This window comes from Peromyscus californicus, unplaced genomic scaffold, assembly GCF_007827085.1.
Source record: "Peromyscus californicus insignis strain IS unplaced genomic scaffold, ASM782708v3 Scaffold_3__1_contigs__length_106647218, whole genome shotgun sequence".
NCBI classification, from domain to species: Eukaryota; Metazoa; Chordata; class Mammalia; order Rodentia; family Cricetidae; genus Peromyscus; species Peromyscus californicus.
This window is the reverse complement of record NW_026294551.1, coordinates 36,410,352-36,434,152: the sequence shown is the minus strand read 5'-3', so window position 1 is coordinate 36,434,152 and position 23,801 is coordinate 36,410,352. Positions and strand designations below refer to the sequence as shown.

General features: G+C 37.2%; 1 protein-coding gene across 2 annotated transcripts in view; it reads right to left on the bottom strand.

Annotated features, from left to right (window-relative positions):
* The window catches only part of Med13 (mediator complex subunit 13), a 96,304-nt gene that overhangs the window by 57,627 nt on the left and 14,876 nt on the right, over positions 1 to 23,801 (bottom strand). For both annotated transcript variants that reach the window (XM_052756144.1, XM_052756145.1), the window contains exons 4-9: positions 10,591 to 10,736; positions 9,706 to 9,903; positions 7,916 to 8,110; positions 7,100 to 7,262; positions 6,488 to 6,598; positions 660 to 1,343 (exon numbers count right to left, since the gene is read on the bottom strand). In XM_052756144.1, the coding sequence (XP_052612104.1) occupies positions 660 to 1,343; positions 6,488 to 6,598; positions 7,100 to 7,262; positions 7,916 to 8,110; positions 9,706 to 9,903; positions 10,591 to 10,736 (1,497 nt within the window). The remainder of the gene's footprint in view (positions 1 to 659; positions 1,344 to 6,487; positions 6,599 to 7,099; positions 7,263 to 7,915; positions 8,111 to 9,705; positions 9,904 to 10,590; positions 10,737 to 23,801) is intronic.

The following is a 23,801-nucleotide window of genomic DNA, read 5'->3' as shown; positions in this document are numbered from 1 at the left end:
CAAGGATTGATGAAAATGAAAATTTACAGTATATTCATGATCTCCTGGCTCCTGATGGTATAAATCGTAGGCTAGTGGTTTGAGGAGCAACCTGGCTCTGACCCTTTCACTGAAAATGGACATATTTGATGGTCTGGCAGTTCTTCTTCAGATGTGTTTCTAAAGAAATGCATATATAAGGAAGTGTGTACCCACCTCCCTCATTCACTGCTACCTACTCTGTTGCTCTGAAAAACAGACAATACGATGTCTATATAAAAGAGGGTAGACAAACTACAGCAGATCCACAAGTAACGCAAGATCACAAAGCAATGGTTGAATTAACTAAAGCATAAGGCATGTGGAGAAACAAGTGCCAAACTCAGGACAGGAGAAGGAGTAACAGGAGAGCAGATGACTCTAGTCACAGGTCAAATCCTTTAGTTGGGTGACATTGAAGCTTTTACATATTATTTTCTCCAGATGTTTGTGGCCAAATGGTTTCATAACAGAGAGCTTCCTTCAGAGATAAACATGCTAAAGAAATTATTCAAATATAATCCCTGGAATATCTATTTTTATAAATTCTACCCTGTAAAACCCTGGAGTCCTAGCATTAAGAAGTTACGTCATCTTTTACTCTTAACTTATAGTAGTGACTATTAAAAAAAAATACATACTCTGTAACTGATGTTACACTTTCCTGTCCAAAAGGTCCAACTGGATCATCCTTGAATTTATCACTTGGAAGCTGAGGTGGTAAAAATTCTACATCTTTTTTCTTTGGGACTTTGTAATACTTCCAGGCTACATTAGCTTCATCTTCTTCCAAGTTTACTGCTGTACCAACATACACGGTAGGTTCTACAGCTTCCTGAAATGGAGGTGGGAAAGATTGGGACAAACTGTCTATCCTATCTTCCATTGGTTTGGTAGGAACCAAGGGATCCGGTGTTGGCATTTGATAAAAATGTTGACTCTGGGGAGTTGAAGGTGTTTTAGTCACTCCTTCATCAACTACATCACACGGATGAGGACTAAGTGGGGGAGGCTGAGGTGAAGTTGCCAGTTCAGTCCCGTGCATCTGTGGGGTCTTTGCTATGTCATTAGTGCGGATGTTGGAGAATCTCACTTGACTATCTGCAGCAGAGACCACAAGTCTTTGGCTGGCTGAGTCTGTGTCCATGCCAATAGCATCACTAATAGATACCCGATGGTGAAAAGGAGTCAAGGGGCGTTTTTGTGGTTTTTCACTCTTTTCTTGCTTCTCATTGGTCTTGTGCTTAGGAAGTACTTGTTGTTGCTGCCCTAAAGATGGTGCCTGTCCTTGTTGCCCAGCATTTCTTGTTTTGAGACTTTTATGCCTAAAAAGTTAAAAAATAAGTTCAGTTATTCATTTTAAAGTACAACTATTATACAAACTATGTAAAATAAGACTTTGAGTCTCTTGAGAGCATGTTTTTCATATACAACTCTAAATTAGGATGATTTGAATTTAAGACACTTGTTCAGTGATCTTAAGCATAAAAGCATACAGAACAATTCATAAAAGCCAAGTTGGAGGACTAGAGAGATGACACAGTGGTTAAGAGCACAGACTCTTGCAGAGGACTCGTGTTCAATTCACAACACCCACATGGTGGCTGGCAACCATATTTAACTCCACGTCCAAGAAATCCAACGCCTTTTTCTGGCCTCCACTGGCACCAGGCACATATATGGGACACATACATATATGCAGGCAAAGAACTCATGTACATAAAATACATCTTCTAAAAATATTTTAAGTCAACTCACTTACACTCACTTAATAGCACTGTGATCAAATAGCTAATGATTAGCCTATATCATCTTACTATCTTAGCATCTCAATAAACACAAACGTCTAGTTAAGACAAAAAAAAATAAAGAAAGTGGAAATTTCTTCATTTGTAAATATACCTGGTATTTCAGAGTTAGTAACTATTAAGAATGGCTTAATAGTCATTAACTATAATACGGCAGTAACTGATTAGACTAGAAAAGTGCTAGAATTGACTGACAGATGGGCCTTTCTATGTTCTCTCAAGATTTGACTACAGAAGGAATCACTTGACTATAAAAGGAAAAGAAATGCTTAAAACAGCCTTTTCTTTATCCATGAATCAGTTCTGAACTGAACTGCAGAGGACTCGGGTTCAATTCACAACACCAACGTGGTGGCTCCCAACCAGTTTAACTCCAGTTCCAAAGAATCTAATGCCTTTTCCTGATCTCCACCAGGACCAGGCACACATATGGTGCACATATATATATGCAGGCAAAACACTCAGGCACATAAAATATATCTTTTAAAAAATTTTAAGCCTTGGACTTAAACTATTCCTGAAAATCAAGTAATTTTGTTGGGTCTAAGAGCTTTCAAAAGGAGGCTTCCAAATTCATGATACTTGACATACACTGTATTTTGTTTGTTTCTTTTTACACTAAGAAATGATCTTGGCACCAAAACTACACGGAGAAACCTTGTCTCAAAAAACCAAAAAACAAACAAAAATAAGAAAAGAAATTATCTCACAAGGCAATTGAGTATGGAATTTTAAATTCAATATTCATTAAGTTTTCATTCTGGGGAGCTACCCGGAAAGAACACAGCAACAGTAGCACAGGCCTCTGTGAGACGACAGCCTGACTACCTGGTCAACCCTGGAGATCCACAGAGTAGAAGGAAGAGTCAACATGCTGTCTTGTGCGCCACATGCTCACAGCTGCATGTGCATGCCACCTCCAACACACAAATGTATCAACTCAAAATTCTAAGAAGATGGCAAGTATTTTTTTTTCAAAGACATTTCTGATAAAGGAACATTCTGAAATATTCATTCCTACAAAGTCTGGGACATCTTAGGGGATGTTATCAAAGAAAACATGACCTATAACTAAAGGATAGAAAGAAACCAAATCCCCATTACCCAAATACCAGAATCAAAACCACTGTATGAAATCACACACCAATATTCTTCAAGAACACAATATTCTACCTCAAGACCCAGCCATACCACTCTTGGGCATATACCCAAGGAATGCTGATTCATACCACAAAGATACATGCTCAACTATGTTCATAGAGGACTATTTGTAATAGCCAGAACCTGGAAACAACCTAGATGCCCATCAACTGAAGAATGGATTAAGAAAATGTGGTACATATACACAATGGAGTACTACTCAGCAGAGAAAAACAATGAAAGCATGAAATTTGCAGGCAAATGGATGGAACTAGAAAAAAATCATCCTGAGTGAGGTAACCCAAACCCAGAAGGACAAACATGGTATGTACTCACTCATAAGTGGATTCTAGATATAAAATAAAGAACAATCAGACTACAACCCACAGAACCATGGAGGCTCTATATATAGCATGGGGGACCCCAGGACGACTGTGGCTTATAATAAATTTTGGTTTTACTCAGTTACTGAGCAAGCCTCAATGAAACATTTCACTATTAAGATAAGAATACATACTGTATCAAGCTGATAATAGAAAAATAAATAAATAAATTAATTAATTAATTAAAAAAAATAGTACCTAAAAATTTTCTTTTAGAAAATAATGTCTACAAGCTGGGCGGTGGTGGCGCACACCTTTAATCCCAGCACTCAGGAGGCAGAGGAAGGTGGATTTCTATGAATTCAAGGCCAGCCTGATTTACAGAGTGAGTTCCAGGACAGGCTTCAAAGCTACAGAGGAATCCTGTTTCGAAAAACCAGAAGGGGAAAAAAAAAAGAGTATAAATGAGTTCTGAACCAAATTTTGGAAGTCTACTTCTTACAAGGCAATAATAAGGACAAGATATCACTGAGGAAATGAAATACATGGTTGTACTTTAGGTATAAGGAATGGGAATAGTAAACAGCCATATTTATTTACTTGGTTATATGAATAAGAAAACTATTAATTATGGCTTAAATATATTACTAGTAATAGCTCTTTACATTGTTGACACTAAATCCTCATCCTGTTGTTCTACACAGATCTTTCCAAAAGTTAGACTTCTTTAGAGAGCATTGTTCTACCATTAATTTCATACTAAACCAAGTGGGTCAATCTTCCAGAGGACCTGTCAACCTCAAGGTATAACAAAGGATCTCTTTAGAGTTTTTCCTATTAGCCTGGAATCCCTCCCTTGGAGTTAAAAACTGAAATTTGCTTTAAGTAGATAAACACTTCACTAGACTACAGCCTGGTAACAAGTGTACTAATCCACCTTACCAATGCAAAAATGCAATTAAAATAATTTTATCCCCCCATAACAATAAATAATTCTGAAGATAATTTTCATCAATGCAAGAAAACAATCTGTAAAAATATGAATGCAGAGCCAGGCGGATCTCTGTGAGTTCGAGGCCAGCCTGGGCTACCAAGTGAGTTCCAGGAAAGGAGCAAAGCTACACAGAGAAACCCTGTCTCGAAAAAAAAAAAAAAAAAAAAATATGAATGCCTTAAATTTATAAGTATGAAAATGAGTAAAACTGATACTCATTTAAAAGTCACAAGAATTTAAAAAGCCCTTTTGCTCAACTATCACATTACCCACCTAGTTTATTTTCTGCCTAGCATTCACTCTTAAATTTAAAGAGACCTGAATATTTTTTGTAAGCAAATTACTACATCACTTCCCCTAGAGAATGGGCTTCAGCAAGAGGCTTGCTCACTCATGTATTCTGAGTCTACGAAAGCTCTTGTCATAGACTAAACATTGAAAAAAAAGATAACAATCCATCAGTACAAACACAAAACAAAACGTCCCAGAAATAACTATGTCTATCTAATCTAGAATGACTAAATAAACCATGGTACTACCATTCAGTGGAATATTTAATAATAATTAAGTTTTTCAAGCAATGAGGTAGACTTACAAATAGCTAATACACAAACATCTGATGTCAAAGAAAGAAAGAAAAGAAAGCTGCCAAAAAATCAAATTAATATTTATGTCTTGGGAGAAAATGACATATATCCAAAACTACAGAAAAATATATGGAAAAATCACATATGCTGATTTAGTATACCAAAATCTCTACAGACCTAGGAGGAATTTCCTCAAAATAGGAAAGAAAGTAACTTTCTAAAAGCAAGCTTTTGGCTTAAAGTCAAGAATTTAAATGTTAGCAACATGTACTTCTAGTGTCTTCCCCTAAAATCAATTTACATAAAATAATTGAAACCCATTACTTCAAGAGGACTAAAACAAAAGTCCATGTTATAAACAAACAAAAAGACCTGCCAATCTTGACATAGAACTTAAAAAAAAAAAAACAAAAAACAAAAAAACAAAAACAAAACAAAAATCTCTCTCGCCAGGCGGCGGCAGCAGAACACATCTTTAATCCCAGTACTCGGGAGGTGGAGCGAAGCGGATCTCTGTGAGTTCAAGGCCAGCCTGGTCTACAGAGCGAGATCCAGGACAGGCACCAAAACTACACAGAGAAACCCTGTCTCGAAAAAAAACAAAAACAAAAAAAATAAAAAAGAAAGCAAGCATATAATCTACCTTTAATCTGCAGAAAGTAATAAATTGGCAAAGGGGTCCTATAGCTTGACAATCAAATCTCATCAAAAGCCCTCAATACATAAAATAAATGCAACTGCCCAACAAATTCCAAGCTAATCCATTCTGCTACAAATCTTTCAATAATGCAGCTCACTAGAAAGCTGATATTTTGGTCATGCTTCCTGTAAAATCATTACTTCGTGATCTTATTTCAGTAACTCACCAACAGTTGCCCAAGGATAAGAACTTGCTACACAAAACTCCACACTGTATTTACTCTTTTAAAAATTATGAAAATCATCTCTGCTATAAACACACCTGGGAAAATTTCTCAGGCATAATACAATTAAGGAATGTGTTCCTCCAGAGATGTGTGAGTCAAGTATGGTGAATGTATGACTGTAATCCGAGCGCTTGGAATGCTGAGGCAAGACAATCAAGTTCAAAGCCAGCCTGGGCAGCACAGTTAGAGAGCCTCAAAACAACCACCACCAAAGGTGCCCGTCCTTATAGTTGCTCTATTATACCCTAACACTACAAACAAAAATTTATTTATTTGGCTATTAGGAAAAGCTTTTCCAGTTCCATATCTGGTAAGTATAAAAGGAAATAAATAAGCCATGAGTTTTATGTACTTCTATAATCAGCTTTAAATTGCCAGCTAGTAGGGCTGGAGAGATGGCTCAGTGCTTAAGAGCACTGCACTAGCTGCTCTTCCAGAGGACCCAGGTTCAATTCCCAGCACCCACATGGCAGCTCAAAACTGTCTTTAACTCCAGTTCAAGGGGATCTGACACTTTCACACCAATGCACATAAAATAAAGGGGGGAAAAAAACTGCCAGCTATCTTTTCTCACATTTCTTTTTTGGGGAAAAAAAAAATCCTAACATACCATATTTGTATAAGATACCCCAAACAAAGTATTAGCATCATAACTATAATATATACATATCCCAACTGGAAATAAACTTACCTCAAACAACTGCAGCTTGTTCTCTGTGTGGCTTCAACAAAGTCCCAGCATGCTATTTTATCAGCTGACTCTTCTTCACATAGGCCACTGGATGTAGCAGAATACTTCCTCCTGAATTATGAAATTATAAATTCCTTAGAATACATAAAATTTCTATTAGAATGTAATCTTTTATTTTTTGTTCAGTTTTTGTTTTGTTTTTTTGGAGACAAGGTTTCTCTGTATAGCTTTTTGGAGCCTGTTCTGGAACTCATTTTGTAGACCAAGCTGGCCTCAAACTCAAAGAGATCCACGTGCCTCTGCCTCCCAAGTGCTGGGATTAAAGGTGTCTGCCACCACCACCCAGCTCTAATATTTAATTATTTAAAATTAATTTTTCTCAGTTTTTATTCCATACTCATACTTAACCAACATTCAAGTTTTAAATATCAAAATAAAAGATACAACTGAACATGGTGGCACATGCCTTTAATCTCAGCACTTGGCAGCTGAGAGCTCTGTGAGTTTGAGGCCAGCCTGGTCTACAAACCAAGTTCCAGGCTAGTCAAGGCTACATAGTGAGACCCAGCGCAAAGAAAGAACTAAGTGATCACATAAAATACAGATACATACTTGTTCTGTAATCTGTTCATGGTGCACTCTTGCCAAACTCTATCTACCACATGATTTGCTAATTTCCTCGGTATTTTCCCTCCATGACGGCTAGTGCTGTCAGTGCTGAAGCCATCGGAGACTGAAGAAAATTTGACCCACTTCTGGGCAGACTGAGGATCAACTGGAAACAAACAAAAAAGAAGAGGCTATAGGAAGGTAAAATAGATTGAAAGTAACAAGTGGGAGTTTTCATTAATTTGCTGTATTATTTGTTCTTTGCTCTATTTGGTAAGTTTAGTGACATTCTGAGATCAAAATGATTTATTTAAATGTAGAGAGCAAAAATTTTGAATAGGGGATATAAATTGGATGGTAGTACACCAATGTTGACTTCATGATTTGAAGGATTCAAAACAAAAGGTTACAGGTTCAGCTCAGCAGAATACCAGCTTATTATGAAGGTCCTGGGTTCAATTCCCAGCACCACAAGCAATCACATATACATGTGTGTGCATGTATATGCGCACAAATTCACACGTTATATATGTTTTATAAGTGGTCTTAATTTTGAAAGTGCAATGAGTATGTGGAAATAATATATCAAGTCTACAGCTTTTTCAAGAGGGTCAGAAAAAGACCATTTATAATCAATGCATACATACACAGAGGATGTAAAAGCAAAGGTTTTAAGTGTGAACTTAGATGAATGTGTTCTTTGCATTATACTTGCAATTTTCTAATAAGTTTTAAACAATTTCAAGATAAAAACTAAGTACTGATGTACTCAAATGAACAGCTTTGTAACCAGAGCTGATGAAGCAGTTAGTTTAATACCTGCTTGGACTTCCTCAGGAGATGTGGGTGGGGTAAGAGTAACTGAAGACATAGCAGGATCTCTTGTGGAAGCAGGCACTTGATGGATACCCAAGCAAGAAGCTGAACAATGAGAGGATCCCACAGAGCTAGGAGTAGGAATGTCTGATTGGGGGACTAGAACAAAGCATGCTGGGTAGATCATTCGGACACCCGCTAAGAATAAAATGAACAAAAACAAAAAAATCAGCTGCCAATGTCATAGTAATATAATTATTTTCATTGAAAAATCACTACAGTAAAAACTAAGCCTAATAAGATAGTATCACATTTATATAAATAAAGATATCTTATCAATATGGATCTCTGAGTGTAGCTATACACATGCTACACTCTATGTGTGGAAGGCAGAGGATAAACTCAGGCATCAGTCTTCACTTTCTAACTAGCCAGTGAGCTTTCAGGTCGACTCCTACCTCAATCTCCCATCCTGCCATAAGAGTGCTTGGATTACAGGAATGCACAATACTGTATGTGGCTTTCATGTAGGTTTTGGAATCCAAACTCCTATCCTCACACTTGTACAACAAGTACTTTAAGCCAATAAACCACAAATTTTCTATCTATAAATATGTTTGTTTGGTTTTTTAAAATCTGTTTTTATACAGCTGACCAATGTGTATTACATGATAAGTTTTAATATATAAATTTAACAAACTTTAAATTATAAATTGAACAAAGATAACTGGACACTTAGATCATGAATGATTTTGTTTTCTTCTTATCTATTTTAAGTGTTCTGGTTCTGTCACAACTATTCCAATAATAAATAATGTATTTACTGAAACTGAGTAATGAGAATAGTTTCAATTTTTAAAAAAGCTAGGCATGGTGGTGTACAACTCTATTCTCAGGACTCAGGAGGGTGAGTAGGAGAGTCTTGAGTCCAGGGCCAGCCTTGGTTCCAAAACTCCCATGAGTTAATCCTTACATGTGACATTACTATTAGAGTCCATTAACTACAGTAAATACTAATCCCTATTATCTGGTCACTTATACATTATCATGCCTCCCATGTCTTCACATACTGTCAGGCTTTAACTGCATGCCACATCTTAACAGAGTTAAATATGCTTGGAGGGATCAGTGCAGTCTCTTTAACATCTTGTTTCTGCTATGTGCTTAATATGCCCAGAAAGATCACCTTGCTAACCTGCATCCTTGACTATGAAGACATACAGACTAGGGCTAATCTGGAAAGAACTGACTCAAGAAGAACACACCAAAGCCCAAGTACTTACGGATATTTTCTGTTACTGAAGGAAAAAGTTTTACTAATATGCGAACACTATACATAATAAAACAGGTTATCAACTTTTCCAGCCTCCGACATTAACTTCTTCACAATTATTCTTACCCTCTTCTTTAGTATGTAGACAACAGAATATGTTCCTCTATCTCAATAACTGTCTTCACCACGTAACCAGTCTTGTCTAATTAAATGTGAGCAAAAGTACCATATGCCACATCCCAGCAGAAGCTTTAAATACACTTAGATGGTTAGGCTTGATCCCTATTATTCCTTTGTTTTCATAAGAACACTGTGTCCCAGATACTGGGTACTCCTTTAACCTAGATTGGACAATGAGAAGACACATAGAGCCATCACAGCCAAGCTGTAGCCCTTACGTAATATGCAAGAAGTAAATGTTTGGTGTTGAATGCCAATGGAGCTGTTTGTTATTAAACAAAATCTAACTAAAACACATATGATTTATTATTCCCCTTCAGACTAATATCAGACTCCATACCAACAAGAACTTCCACTGCAGCCAAAGAATCATCTTCCCAATCCATATCTTCCTGCTTTTCGTCAGACATCTCCTTCAAACCACATGAAATAGGATAGAACTGTTTCCATTCACCAATTAATTTTTTTGTAGCTGAATCAGACATCTTGAATGCCTGTCCTGTGAGAGTGCCATTTAGTCCAAACGGACTTAAGATAACTAGAAACCAAAGCAGATATCACGTAAGTAAAGACTGCTACATAGCAAATAAAAATCATAATAAACACTGTTGCAATGATGTAAATCTGATTCAAAAAGGAAATTCATTATGATCACACCAAGAAAGCCAATGTATTATACTTTATTATTGTTAATATAAAATACAATGCTAAGATTTTGAAAATTCTTTAAAATATGCCTACCCCAAAATCAAAAGGTAAACAGCATTTCAAAATGAACTGGAAATATGTGCATATCATTCAATTTATTCTGACTCTCATTAAAAAAAAAAAACAACTTGAAGAATATGGATACCTAAGTCTAAATATTTATGAAGTCTGCCACATAAATTTTTAAAAACCCACACACTATATTTAAAATAGTAGATACTTCCAGGACTTAAAAAAGCAATCAGTAACCTTATAAAACAACTTCACTTGATTTCAGTAATTCATGGTATAAATGACATCAAAAGATCCTCTGGGTAGCTATGCTAAACCTCACTTACACAACACAGCCTTAAAATGATTAACACATATATAACAATGTGCTATTAACAAAAAACACCGAACTGTTAATATTCCCATTCATAAAAATATGTCACTAATGACACTTATTTTGTCTTATTACTATAATTGTTAACACAAAAGTTTTAATTTCCAACTAAATGAAATGAGAATAATCTACCTTGAAATGGGCTATTAGACTGTTGAGCAAGGGTGACATGCTCTTCACTGAGAAGGTATACAGGTTGATGTTGGTTAATTTCCACACTGGTACAAACATTGCTGTCTCCATGCAAGAAAAAGGTGAAAGAGCAGGACAAGTGTTCACTAATAAAGAAGGAAAAGTTATATTTTAGTGATGATTAATAGCAAAAAAATAACAAATAACTTGCTTTGCTTTTCATGTTTTAATTATTTTGAGACAGAAATTCACATTATTTCAGTCTAGCCTCAAATTCGCTATGTAGCCAAGGATGACTGAACTTCTGATCATCCTAACTCCATCTCCTGAGTGCTGAGATTACAAGCATGTGCCACCATGCCTTGTTTATGTGATCCTGGATCCAGGGAACAGATGGGATCATGCATGATAGCCAAGCACTCTACTAGATGAGCTACACTCCCCACTCCACATGCTTTGCTTTATTAAGAAGCTATACTACAAAAATGCATACTTCAGCTGTAGAATATCATCTGTGGGGGGGAAACTGTGGATATGAGCAAAGATAAAAAGTGTTCTTCACAACACTGTTTATAATGCAAATAGCTTTAAGCAACCAGTTAAAATAAGTTAGGTACACCACATATGCAATTATTATATGATCACAGAAATAAGTCAAGGAAGGGGGAATTAATGCAAAATGGACTACCAATACAATCCCCAAATTTTTTTTAAAGAAAAAGTTGGGGCACACGCGCGTACATTCCAGAATCGTAAATGAGTGGTTATAAGTATCCTAGAACTGAAGATATATGTGAAATAAAATGTAGGTACAAATGAATAAGCAAACTGGAAAATAAATTCTCAGAGCTGAGGCAAGTGAGCTGGGAGAGGTAAACAATGTGTTTTATCTAACCCTACAAAATACATTCTCAAGGACAACAGATACATTTTTAAGTCAAAAGAAAGTCAAGTGACAAAAAAGGGACTGAAGCAGTGTACACTAAAAATCTCCTTTCCCACACATTGTCCTAAGCACTTACCTTAAAGCCGGTTCCTTAAAATATGACCATTACTCAACTCAAAACCAATATATATAAAATATACATATAACATATTTTATATGTATATATATATATATATACACACACACACACACACACGTATGTATATATATGTATATATACGAGCCCTACTTAATTTTTTCAGGACAAGTCAAGGCATGAAGAATTAAGTTACAGTAAAAGTTATGAGAGATCTAATAAAAGTAGGAAGTAGTAGTAAAAATTAAAAGACAGTAGTGGCATGCACCTTTAATTCCAGCACTCGGGAGACAGAGGCAGGTGGATCTCTGAGTTCAAGGCCCGTCAGATCTACAGAGTGAGTTCCAGGACTGCCAGGGCTACACAGAGAAACCGTCACACACACACACCAAAAGGAAGGAAGAAGATGTATTTATGTTTATTTTCCGTGGATGGGTGTTTTGCCTGCACGTGTGTCTGTGCACCACGCATATATAAAATGCCCTCGGAGGCCAGAAGGCATCTGATTACCTGGAACTGGAGTTAACAGACTGCTGTAGGCTGCTATGTGGGTGCTGGGAATTGAACCCAGCTTAACCACTGAGCCACCTCTCCAGAGCTAAACAATAGTTTTCAATAGAGAAAAAAAACCTAAATTAAGTTTGTTTTTCATGATTAAAATGCTTACTTTATTGGAATAGGTATTGGCTGAGGAATTATTAAGATTATAGATAGATATTATGATAAAGGAGTCATCAAGCCAAGATATGCAAAGAAACTTAGTAGCTCTGACAGCTGTTCATCTCCAAAATCTCCACTGCCAGTGTCCACTTAAAGCAAACTCAGTTTTATCACTGTTACCCAACCCAGCAGTGCTGCTAGCCAGGATCGTCTAGCAATAGTACCTGTATTATCAAGAACATACTAAGCACCAGCCCATCCCCAAATGCTGTTTTAAAAATAAAACCACACCCACACGCACACACCAACTCTTCCTTAAACAGTGCTGTATTCACATCCTATGTACTACACATGAAGCTACTAAATGAGAGCAAATGTTACTCCTTCATTCCAGAGATTTTTTTTGCTAAGTGCCATGGCACTGTACTGGGCCATGAACTTAGTCAAGTGCTGTACCAAAAACCAAGTACAGAACTTTACACGAATGCCTTAACATGAGGAACTCTGTACTGACAACAGAATTTAATTCCTAAAGAGAGAGCAGAACTGGGACCCCATGGCCAAGGTGGTTCTGAGTACCCCGTTGACAGCCGTCAACCTAGGAGCGAGGAAGTTCATCACTCGTCCCTTCATCTCTGGGCTCTGGTCTTTGATTGCTCCTCTCTCACACACTGGCCTCCCTGGTGTTCCTTCAACAGGTCTGTCATTGCACCTTCAGTTTTTGTTTTGTTCCTCAACCCCTCGGAAGTCACCTCTGGGACTCTGTTCAAATAATTTCTTCTAAGTAGGCATTTCACTAATGAATCTATACTGCTTCCAAATCCTCTCTTTGGGGGGTGAGGGATGTTTTTGCTAAAGCAAACATCACCATCATGTAAATGCATTTTATAGTTTTACTTATTTCTCACAATTGGCCCAGAATGTAACCTCTAGTGAAAGAGGAATTTGTCTTTGTTCTATATTGTGTCTGCAGTAAGTCTCTGACACAAAGTGATACAGCGCATTGATACACACTAAATACTGTAGCATAAAGTCCATATCTGAACCACTTTCCTATAACTTATCAAGTCTATTTTCAAATCTATCCTCTCTACAATGCTCTAAACCACAAATACAAATTTTTCTTTGTTCCATCATTTCCTGCTTCTACCAATTCCTACTGATTCTCTCTCTCTCTTTTTTTTTTTTTTTTTTTTTTTTTTTTGGTTTTTCGAGACAGGGTTTCTCTGTGTAGCTTTGCGCCTTTCCTGGATCTCACTCTGTAGACCAGGCTGGCCTCGAACTCACAGAGATCCGCCTGGCTCTGCCTCCCGAGTGCTGGGATTAAAGGCGTGCGCCACCACTGCCCGGCTGATTCTAACTCTTAAAAATATTTATAATTTATAGATCTACATGTCAACTAGGGGTGTTTTATTATTAAATAATAAAATACTTTTTTGTTCATTATGTTTTACTATGTATCCCAGAATAGCCTAGAACTTACAATGTAACCAAGAGATGCCTCCAACTCTGGAACCTTTTGTCTTTCTTGGCCTCCTAAATACTGGGATTGCAAGAGAAAAGTCTAAGTCTCTAAGGTCTGAGTAATTATCAGAATCCCCACTTGCCCCCTTGCTTCACACTGCTGCTTGGGATCTTTCTGAAAATTAATTATGATCATATAAGTGGAAAGCCTAAAGTCATTCACCAGTTCCCCAAAATATTAGGGACTAAATCCAAAAGCATTAACACAGAACTTTAGGCCCTTTAGAATCTGATCCTTGCCAAACTGTGTAAACCATGATACCTAACCCACGAAAACTTCTTATCTGCCACATACTTGTCTCCACATCCTAATCTCTTAAAATTCCTTTAATTCCCTGTCAATTTATAAATACCTCAGAAAGAATTTTAACTTTAATATCAGTGTAAGATTTCATTATTGGCCCTAATTCATCACCCACTTTCCTTTATAAAAACTGTACTTAATAACTCAATATAACATGGTGTGTGGGGGTACATGTGTATACATACATGTGCATGTATGTGTGCAGGCAAATCAAAGTCAGGTGTCTTTTTCAACTGCTCTCTACCTGTTTTTGAGACGGGGTCTCTCACTGAACCTAGAGTTCATAGTTTGGCTAGAGTGGCTGGCCAGCAAGGCCCAGGGATCTTCTGGTCTCTGCCTCTACAGCACCGGGAACGCAGCACACATCAGCATACCTGGCTTTTTATATGCATAACGGGGAGGTGCAGCAAACACTTTTGAGAACCTGAGTCATCTCCACAATCCACTGAATAGCAATATCTTCAATGTCTATAGTAAATACTTCCAAAAAATATTTGCAAGCATAAGCAATAACCTAAAATAGACATAGGTTCTTAAACTTTAAAAAAAAAAAAAGACAGGTTTGGAAACCTGAATATATATCTTTGCATCAATGACTCTTCTAAACAATAACATTCTCTAAAATACTGCTTTCTATGGTGTTCATTTCTAAAAAGAAATATTAATAGGAAACAAATTACTTTGTTGTTTTTGTTTTTTGAGACAGGGTTCCTCTGTGTAGCCCTGGCTATCCTGGAACTCACTCTGTAGACCAGCCTGGCCCCAAACTCAGAGATCCACCTGCCTCTGCCTCCCTCCCAAGTGCTGGGACAAAAGGCATGCGCCACCACTGCCCAGCTAAATTATTTTTTCATAGTCAGCCTCAGCAAACTCAGTGAAACCATGTTTCAAAATAAACTAAAGAGGCACTAGGTATGTAACCCAGCGGTAAAATGGTATCTAACATGGACCAAGTGTCCATCCTCAGTACAAAACAAAAAGAAAAAGAAAAAGCATGAAGGCCATCTCTCAAATTCCCCAATAATCTATATCCAATGAGCATTGGGCTATTTAACTTTTTCAAATTACAGTTTATTTATTTAGTCTGTATGTGGTATGTGCACATGCATGTGCTTGTAGGAGTCAGTGGACAATTGGGAGGTATCAGTTCTCTTCTTCCACATTAGCCTCTAAGATCAAACAAGTCATCAGGCTTGGTGGCAAGTGCTGAGCCATCACTCTGGCCTCTTTTAAGTTAGAAAAGGAAAGTTCGCTTTCTAGAATAATGTAATCAATTAGCCTCCAATGAGTCTCTGTGAAAAACTAATATTCCAAAGTGCAGAGAGTCAGCACCGTTCCTACTTTCTACTGCCTATCTGCAACACCTGTTTACCAGCAGCTCTTAATCCCAGCAATTGATAGCAAAGAAAGCCATCCCTCCCACACTGCTAGCAAATGACCCCAATATACTCTGATCAAACTGTAATACAAAATGATTTATAAACTGAGTTTGTGTATTATATTGAGGAGAAATTTTCCAAAATAGGATTCATACTTTTAAGATTCTCGTATTGAAAGCAATACTCTAGTCACAGAACATTGAAGGACAGAGAATTTTAGGTTAGTACTTACTACATTCAGAATGGATTCTCTTTCAGAGAGAGATGTTATCATTTATAGTATCATCTCATGAGGTACTCTGGTTAGGACTAAGGAAAAGTGAATAAATGTCTGTAACTACAACGATGAGTCTAGGAACTCACACTGTTAGTTACTCTGAAGGAAAGTAAAGACTACTCTTTGTTTTCTATTTACCAGTAAGGCAGAATTCAGAGATGAACCTCAACAATTTTGTGTTACAGAAATGTTCCTCAATCATATACTGAAATTAAATAAAAGGGCTCTGTTTGTTTGACATATTTTCTGTGTGTGTGTGTGTGTGTGGACTTTGAGCATGCCATGGCACACTTGTGGAGGTCAGAGGACAACTTGTGGGTGTAAGTTCTTTCTTTCCACCACATAGGTTCTGGGGATCAAACTCAGGTCATCAAGCTTGATGGCCAAGTGCCTTTACCTTCTAAGCTACCTCATACACCTCTAAAAGATTATTTTCTAAGATGACCCACACACACACCAAAAAAATAAGACAATGGTGGCGGCGACTCAAGATCACAGCTAGCTCCTCTAGGACTAATGTAGTAAGCACCACATACCTACAACCCCAATACTTGGGAAAAGGAAACAGAGGGATTTAAAAAACAAAAAAAAACCAGCCTGGGTACACAGTGAGACATTATCTTAGAAAAACAAAGAATGAAAGCCACCTCTTCTATTATGAGCTTTGTTTTTGTTTCTTGCTTGTTTTTGAGCAGGGTCTCATTATGTCTCTCAGAGTAGCACTGAACTAGTCGTGTAGGATGGCCTCAAACTTCACATCTTCTGCTTCCACTTCCAAAGTACCAAGATTATTGGCTAACAGGTGTATGTCACCACATCCAGCTTGCTAGAATGGGTTTAATTAATATATACATGCACACTACTAGGAAGTAATTTATCTGATCTGTTTTTAGCACTTGTCTTAAGAAGCTACAGAAAAACAATCTTCCATTTTGCTGGTAGAGAACTTGAGGATCAAAGAGGGTTATAAGATATGTTTTTTTGTTTGTTTTTATTTTTGAGACAGGGTCTCTCTATGTAGCCCTGACTGTCTTGGAACTCACTGTGTAGACCAAGCTAGCTTTGAACTCACAAAGATCCACCTGTCCCTATCTTCCTAGTGCTGGGATTAAAGGCGTATGCCACCTCACCAAGCTATAACCTACTTTAAAATCACAAAATTAGGGCAGGGGTTGTATGTAACTCAGTGGTACAGCAGTAGTCTAGCATATGAAACCCTGGCTTTGATCTCCAAGATTGATAGAATGATCACACACACACACACAAACATGCATGTACATATCATGAAATTAGTTAGAGGAAGTGTTGACTTAAAAAAAAAATATATATATATATATAACATAGTCATCCTAACAATTAAAAATAGGCAGAGTCTGGTATTTTCCCTGAGAGAATAAATAAGCAGCCAATAAAAAATTATGCTAACCAGTAGTAGTGATTAAGGAAATACAAATCAGAAATATGCTAAGATACCACTTCACACCAACAAAATGATTCTTAACAACAACCAGTAAATAACAAGCATTGTTAAGGATGCAATGAGACTGAAACTCTTATACTGCTGATGAAAATGTAAAACACCACAACCACAATGGAAAATAGTATGGCAATTTTTCAGATAATTAACCTTAAAATTGTCATACGATCCAGCAATTTCACTTCTGAGTAGTAACTATAAGAATAAAAAGCAGGGACCCGAGGAAATATTTCCACATCCACACCCGTGTTTATAACAAGTAGTCAAAAGGTGGGAATGACTCAGATGCCAGTTAGTAAGTGGACACACAAATATACTCTACATATACAATGGACCATTATTTGGTCTTAAAGAAAATCTATCCCATGCTACGAGTTGGATAAAACTTGAAGATATGACAAGTGAAATAAGTGAGACACAAAACAACAAATGTTATATAATTTCACTCATATGAGGTACCTAGAACACTTACAGAAAACAGAAAAGTGGATTGCCAGGGACCAAGGGGTGGGAGAAAAGGAGTTATTATTTTATGGGTAAATTTTCAGTCTGGGATGATGAATAAGTTCTAGATTGATAGTAATAACAGAGGCAGCACAATGTCAATTTCCTGAACGCCGGGTAATACTGAAAACCAGCAAAAATGACTAACTTTACTATATGTGTTTTATAATATTTTAAGCCTAGTATCTCAATTCCCACATACTTGTATTCTATGAATTCAATAGTTTCCTTTTTTTTAATTTTTCTAATTTGTTGTTTATTTATTGTTTTTAATTGTTGTTTGGTTGTTTTTCTGTTTGTTTTTTGTTGTTTGAGGCAGAGTCTTACTCTGTAGCTCTGGCTATCCTGGAACCCACAATGTAGAACCAGGCTGGCTTCAAACTCACAGAGATCTGATTGCGTCTGCCTCCAAGTACTAAGAAAAGCATGTGCCACTATGCCCAGCTAATAGTTTTCAAATTTATAATTAAGGTTAGCCCATGTCACAGGCTCAGGTTAAGACACCAGCACCAGTAATAATTCTCCCTTTATTTATTGGACACAGCATCTCATGCAGCACAGGCTTGCCTCAAACTCACTATGTAGTCAACCATAAACTTCTGGTCTTCCTGCCTCTACCTCCGAAATGCAGGAGTGCTGCAGACTGAACCCAGGGCTTTGTGCTGTTAAACACTCTACCAACTACAGCCCCAGCTCTACTATCAGTAATTTTTGGACATTCTCCAGATCATTTCCACACTCAGGCAACTTTGCAAACCACATTAATTAGCAATATCAGGCATTCTTAATATATCTCCATAAACAAAGGAGCTATACTAAAATCCCAAAGAACGTATCTGCATCTTCTATGTACGTCTACACATTTAGTGAACATAATATTGAACATTATATAGTAAAGAATCCTTAGAGAGCAACACTGTTACTCTACAGTTTACAGCTTGAAATCTTCAATGCTTTCTTTTTGCTATTTTTTGTAAGTATTCTGCTTTTACTATTTATTACTACTTTTAAAAAAGATGTGAGCCAGGCGGTGATGGTGCACTCCTTTAATCCCAGCACTCAGGAGGCAGAGGCAGGGGGATCTCTTTGAGTTTGAGGCCATCCTGGGCTACAGAGTGAGTTCCAGGAAAGGCTCCAAAGCTACACAGAGAAACCCTGTTGCAAAAAAAAAAAAGTAAGTGTATGAGATAGAACGGTCTGCTTAATAGGGCTTAAAATTTCTTTTGGCCGGGCGGTGGTGGCGCGCGCCTTTAATTCCAGCACTCGGGAGGCAGAGCCAGGCAGATCTCTGTGAGTTCAAGGCCAGCCTGGGCTACAGAGTGAGTTCCAAGAAAGGTGCAAAGCTACACAGAGAAACCCTGTCTCAAAAAACCAAAAAAAAAAAAAAAAAAAAAAAAAAACTTTTGTTTTTCATGTCCTATCAATCAGCTCCGATCCTTAGTTCTATGAAGCCTTGTAGAAGTTACTGAACTGCTCTGTACTTTATGTTTCATGACTTGTAAAGCCAGAAGTAATAGGGTTGTTTTAAGATTTGCACTTACAAATAGTAAAGTCTAATTCTGAACAGTGCCTCATCAGTCCTACTTAGGTGTCCTCTTACCCTCTTCCTCATTAAAAAAAAAAGTCTCAATATTATTAGCATATTAGTCTCAATATTAAAAGCAATACCTGAAAAAAGATGAGTCAATACCAAGAATTATAGTAGAAATTATAGTAGAAATTATAGTAGAAACAGCAATAAGAGGGGAAAAAAGAAATCAGTGGAGAGGAGAAAAGTCATTCTTCGGACTTAATTTTTCTCAAAATATTCCTGAAAAAGACGAAAATGTTAAAAGCTATATAAATCTTAATGATTCAGGCAGGCGGTGATGGTGCACACCTTTAATCCCAGCACTTGGGAGGCAGAGGCAGGTGATCTCTTTTAGTTTGAGGCCAGCCTGGTCTACAGAGTGAGTTCTAGAACAGCCAGAAAAAAACTGGTCTCAAAAACCAAAGAGAAAAAAGAAAAAAAAAATCCTAATGATTGGAGTATCAGAGCAAAATACATCAGGGTATAGGTATTATCACCATGTAAGATCAGACTTCATAAGAACAAATTAGTTTAGAAGAACTACAGAAGGGAAAACTGGACAGTCTGAAGTACCTAGGCTAAATTGGTAGACAGTGAGTATCCTGATACGGGTAACTTTGGGACTACCACACACTTACAACTGAGGACACAATCAGTTCCAAGAGGAAACCACCAGGTATTAGGTAATAACCAACCAACACTAACAAGTTAAGTTTAAAGCTCTAGAATCTAGTTGTTAGACAATCACCATGTAATTATAATCATTTGAACTATGGCCAATTGAAATTAAGATATGCTCTAAGGAGAAAAACACACTAGATTTCAAAGACCTCACACAAAAAACATATAAACTATCTCAAAAGGTATCTCTTGTAGATTTACACTCTAAAGTGTATTTCAAGTGTACCAAACTAAGTAAAATATTATTAAATTAGTTTTACCTGATTTGGGTTTTGTTTTAATTTTATTTAGTGTGTGTGTGTGTGTGTGTGTGTGTGTGTGTGTGTGTGTATACACAAGCACATTCACCTAAGCCTATCAAACACATTACCGAGCTCAGTTAACAGTCTAACAAAATTTAATATGGCTTACATCTTATTTCTTCATGCTACCTAAGAAGATACAAAGAAATATAACAGTAAAAGAAATATAGCAATGTATGCCTAGAGACCCAGCAATGAGGAAGCTGAGGTAGAAGGCTCTTTAGTTCAAGGCCAGGCTGGGCTACATAAGCATGACACTCTCTCTGCAAACAATAAGGAAAACACAAAGCAATAACTCCTCACTTCAACTTTTCAGAGGTAGTAAGATATCCAAAGAACAAATAACATCCTAAACCTATTAAGTGCTACTAATTCCTTTCCAGGAGAGATTTACATGTCCTGATGCTCATTTTTAATTGATTTTGGAGATCAGGAGACAAAGTAAAAGCCATGTGTAGGAGTAAACAGTTTTATTACTGCAATTTAAAGCATATTCTGTTGCCTACTGATTTTAATAAGTAATAAAAAAAAACCTTGATCAACTGCTTGTATAAAACACTAAAAGCACTCTTTTAATTATAAAGGCAACACCACCCAAAAGAACTTTCTACAATGATAGGAATGTCCCACCTCTGAACTGCTATTATACAGAACAACAGGCATTATACAGAATAAGCACTTACAATGTAGCTCTTGAAACGGAAATAATTTTTTTTAATTTTCATTTCAATGTCTTGGATTTAAATAGCAGCAAGTAGCTAGTGGCTATCATATTAAACAGTATAGGTCTAAAATATCTGTAAAGAAAAAAAGCACTGTATTCCAATATTTCACCCTAATATTCTTTTCCTTCTTTTTTAGGCAATAAGGGGAAGTTGTGGTGAGATAAGTCTCACTATGTAGTCTAGGCTGATCTTGAACTTTCAGCTTCAGCCTCCGGGAGTGCTGGAATTACAGGCATGTGCCACCACGCTCAGCTTTAATAGTCTAATTACAACCATTTGCCACAAATTCATGAAGTATTCATCTCCTTCCCCACAAAACAAAACCCAAGAACACCTTAATCTTTGTGGATTAGGTTCTTTCCAGGACACAAGATAAAAACATACTGAACCACAGGTTTGATCCTATCTCATTTTTGTTTTATCTACAGCTAGTAACTATTTATTCTATCCTGTATTTACACGTGTGTGTGCGTGTGTACACGTGTGAGCATGTGTGTATGCTCATGTGCATGCACACATGCGTATGTTTTTTATAATAACCACTCTATGTTGCCTTTTAAAAGTGGGGCTACAGATAACTATCATATACAAAATAAAGATGTCAAAGACCAAATTAGCAAAATTTTTTCATAAAAATTTACATATCTACAACTGAAGATTTGGGATAAGATTACAGTATGTATTAAAATCAAATACTTGCCAGATATGGTGGATCCTACCTATAAACCTAACCATATGAACTGAACTGAACCATGAGGATTACCATCACAAATTCTTGATTAGTCTGAGCCACAAATTCCATACTATTGTATATAATCTCATCTGCTACTCAGCAAAATCTCCCATGACAATATACTCTACAAGATGTTGTCTTGGTTGTCTCAAACAAGAGTTGCATACCAATGCCATTCTATTCTGTATACCTTATTAGAAGCATTTAAAAAAACCTGCTAAGTTAGACGGGGAGATTGGCTCAATGAATAAGTTTACTTACCATCCAATCATTCAATCTGATAATTTGAGTTCTGTTCCCAGGAGCTACATGATAGAAAGTAACAAACTTCCAAAAGATATCCACTGACCTTTACAGATGTGCTATGTACATGAAGGCCAACACTCACATACATACAAATGAATAAATAGGTAAATGGATAAACTTTTTTTAATGTTATAAGCCAGTACAGTGAGACCTACCTATAATACCAACTAGTAGGAAGGTAAGATAGGAAGATCAATTGAACCAGGAGTTAGAGGCCATACTGGACAACATAATGAGACCTTGCTCAAAAAAACAAAACCTTGCCAAATGTACAAACTTAATTGCCCACTCAGCAATAAGGTTATAATAGATTCAACATGACAAAAAGCTTAACCAAACACAAACTCAGTAATACTCTTATTCAAGACAGTCTTACTCAGATATACTCTCAAGCATCACAAGGGTGAAAAGTCACTGGTTTTTATAACATCCCATTTGCTTATAATCTTACTGTATTGCAGAATGATGCCTTGTCGATTTAAGATAAAATACTAGACATTCTTTCATCCAATTATCTGAAGAGTAATTTATTTCAATGGTTAATTACTCTTACAAATTTAAGGGTCCTTTGTACCCATCCTTGCTGCATCATTAGAAGGTGACTCCATTTTTTTGTCTTTCAGTCCCTGGAAATTACTAGACAAATTAACTACTACTATGTCCAGATTATTAGAAGTGAGAAACTCCCTAGATTTACCATGTTGAGTACATGCCACAATTCCAACTGCTCCAGAAGCTGACACAGGAAGATTGCAAGTCTGAAGCCAACCTGGGCAACTTAGAAAGGCAGTCTCAAAATACAAATACAACAAAGTGCTTGCTAGAGATACAACTCAGTGAGGAGAGCACTTGCCTGGCATGTATGCAGCCCATGTTGGATTCACAAACGGGAGGGGAAGACAGACACAGAGATACAAGGCAGACATGGCAGACACAGGCGTGCGTGCGTGCGTGCGTGCGTGCGTGCGTGCGTGCGTGTGTTGTACACATGCGGTATATAAGCAAGCAAAGAGATTAGAGGGGGATGTCAGGTGTTTTACTCTATTGCTCTCCATCTTATTCCCTTGAGACAGAGTCTCTCATTGAATCTAGAACTAGGCTAGGTTGCCAACAAGTGCTAGGGATTCTCCTATCTCCACCTCCTCACAGTGCTATGGTAAAAGACCTGCTCTAGACCATGCCCAGTTTTTTTTTGTTGTTTTTTGTTTTGTTTTGTTTTGTTTTGTTTTTTTTGGTTTTTCGAGACAGGGTTTCTCTGTATAGCTTTGCGCCTTTCCTGGAACTCGCTTTGGAGACCAGGCTGGCCTCGAACTCACAGAGATCCGCCTGGCTCTGCCTCCCGAGTGCTGGGATTAAAGGCGTGCGCCACCACCGCCCGGCTCCATGCCCATGCCCAGTTTTTTACATGGGTTACCCACTGAACACTATGTCCAGCCCCAAGAGAATCTTCGTACTGGGGGGGAAAAAAAAAGACAGCCAAGTGTGATGGCACATGCTTGCAATCACTGCACATATGAGGCTGAGGCAGGATTATGAATTCGATGCTAGCCCATGGTGGACTATATAGCAAGACCTTGTTAGCTTGCTTATTTTGTTTTTAAAAAGTAAGGAGATAGGGACTATTTTCTCTTCTGCTTGGGTCAAGTCAGTTCACAGCATAAACATTTCCCCTGACATCTTCATTATTGTTTTATAAAATGCTCATATAGGTAAGCATCCCTAATCCAAAAGTATCAGAAGTTCTGAT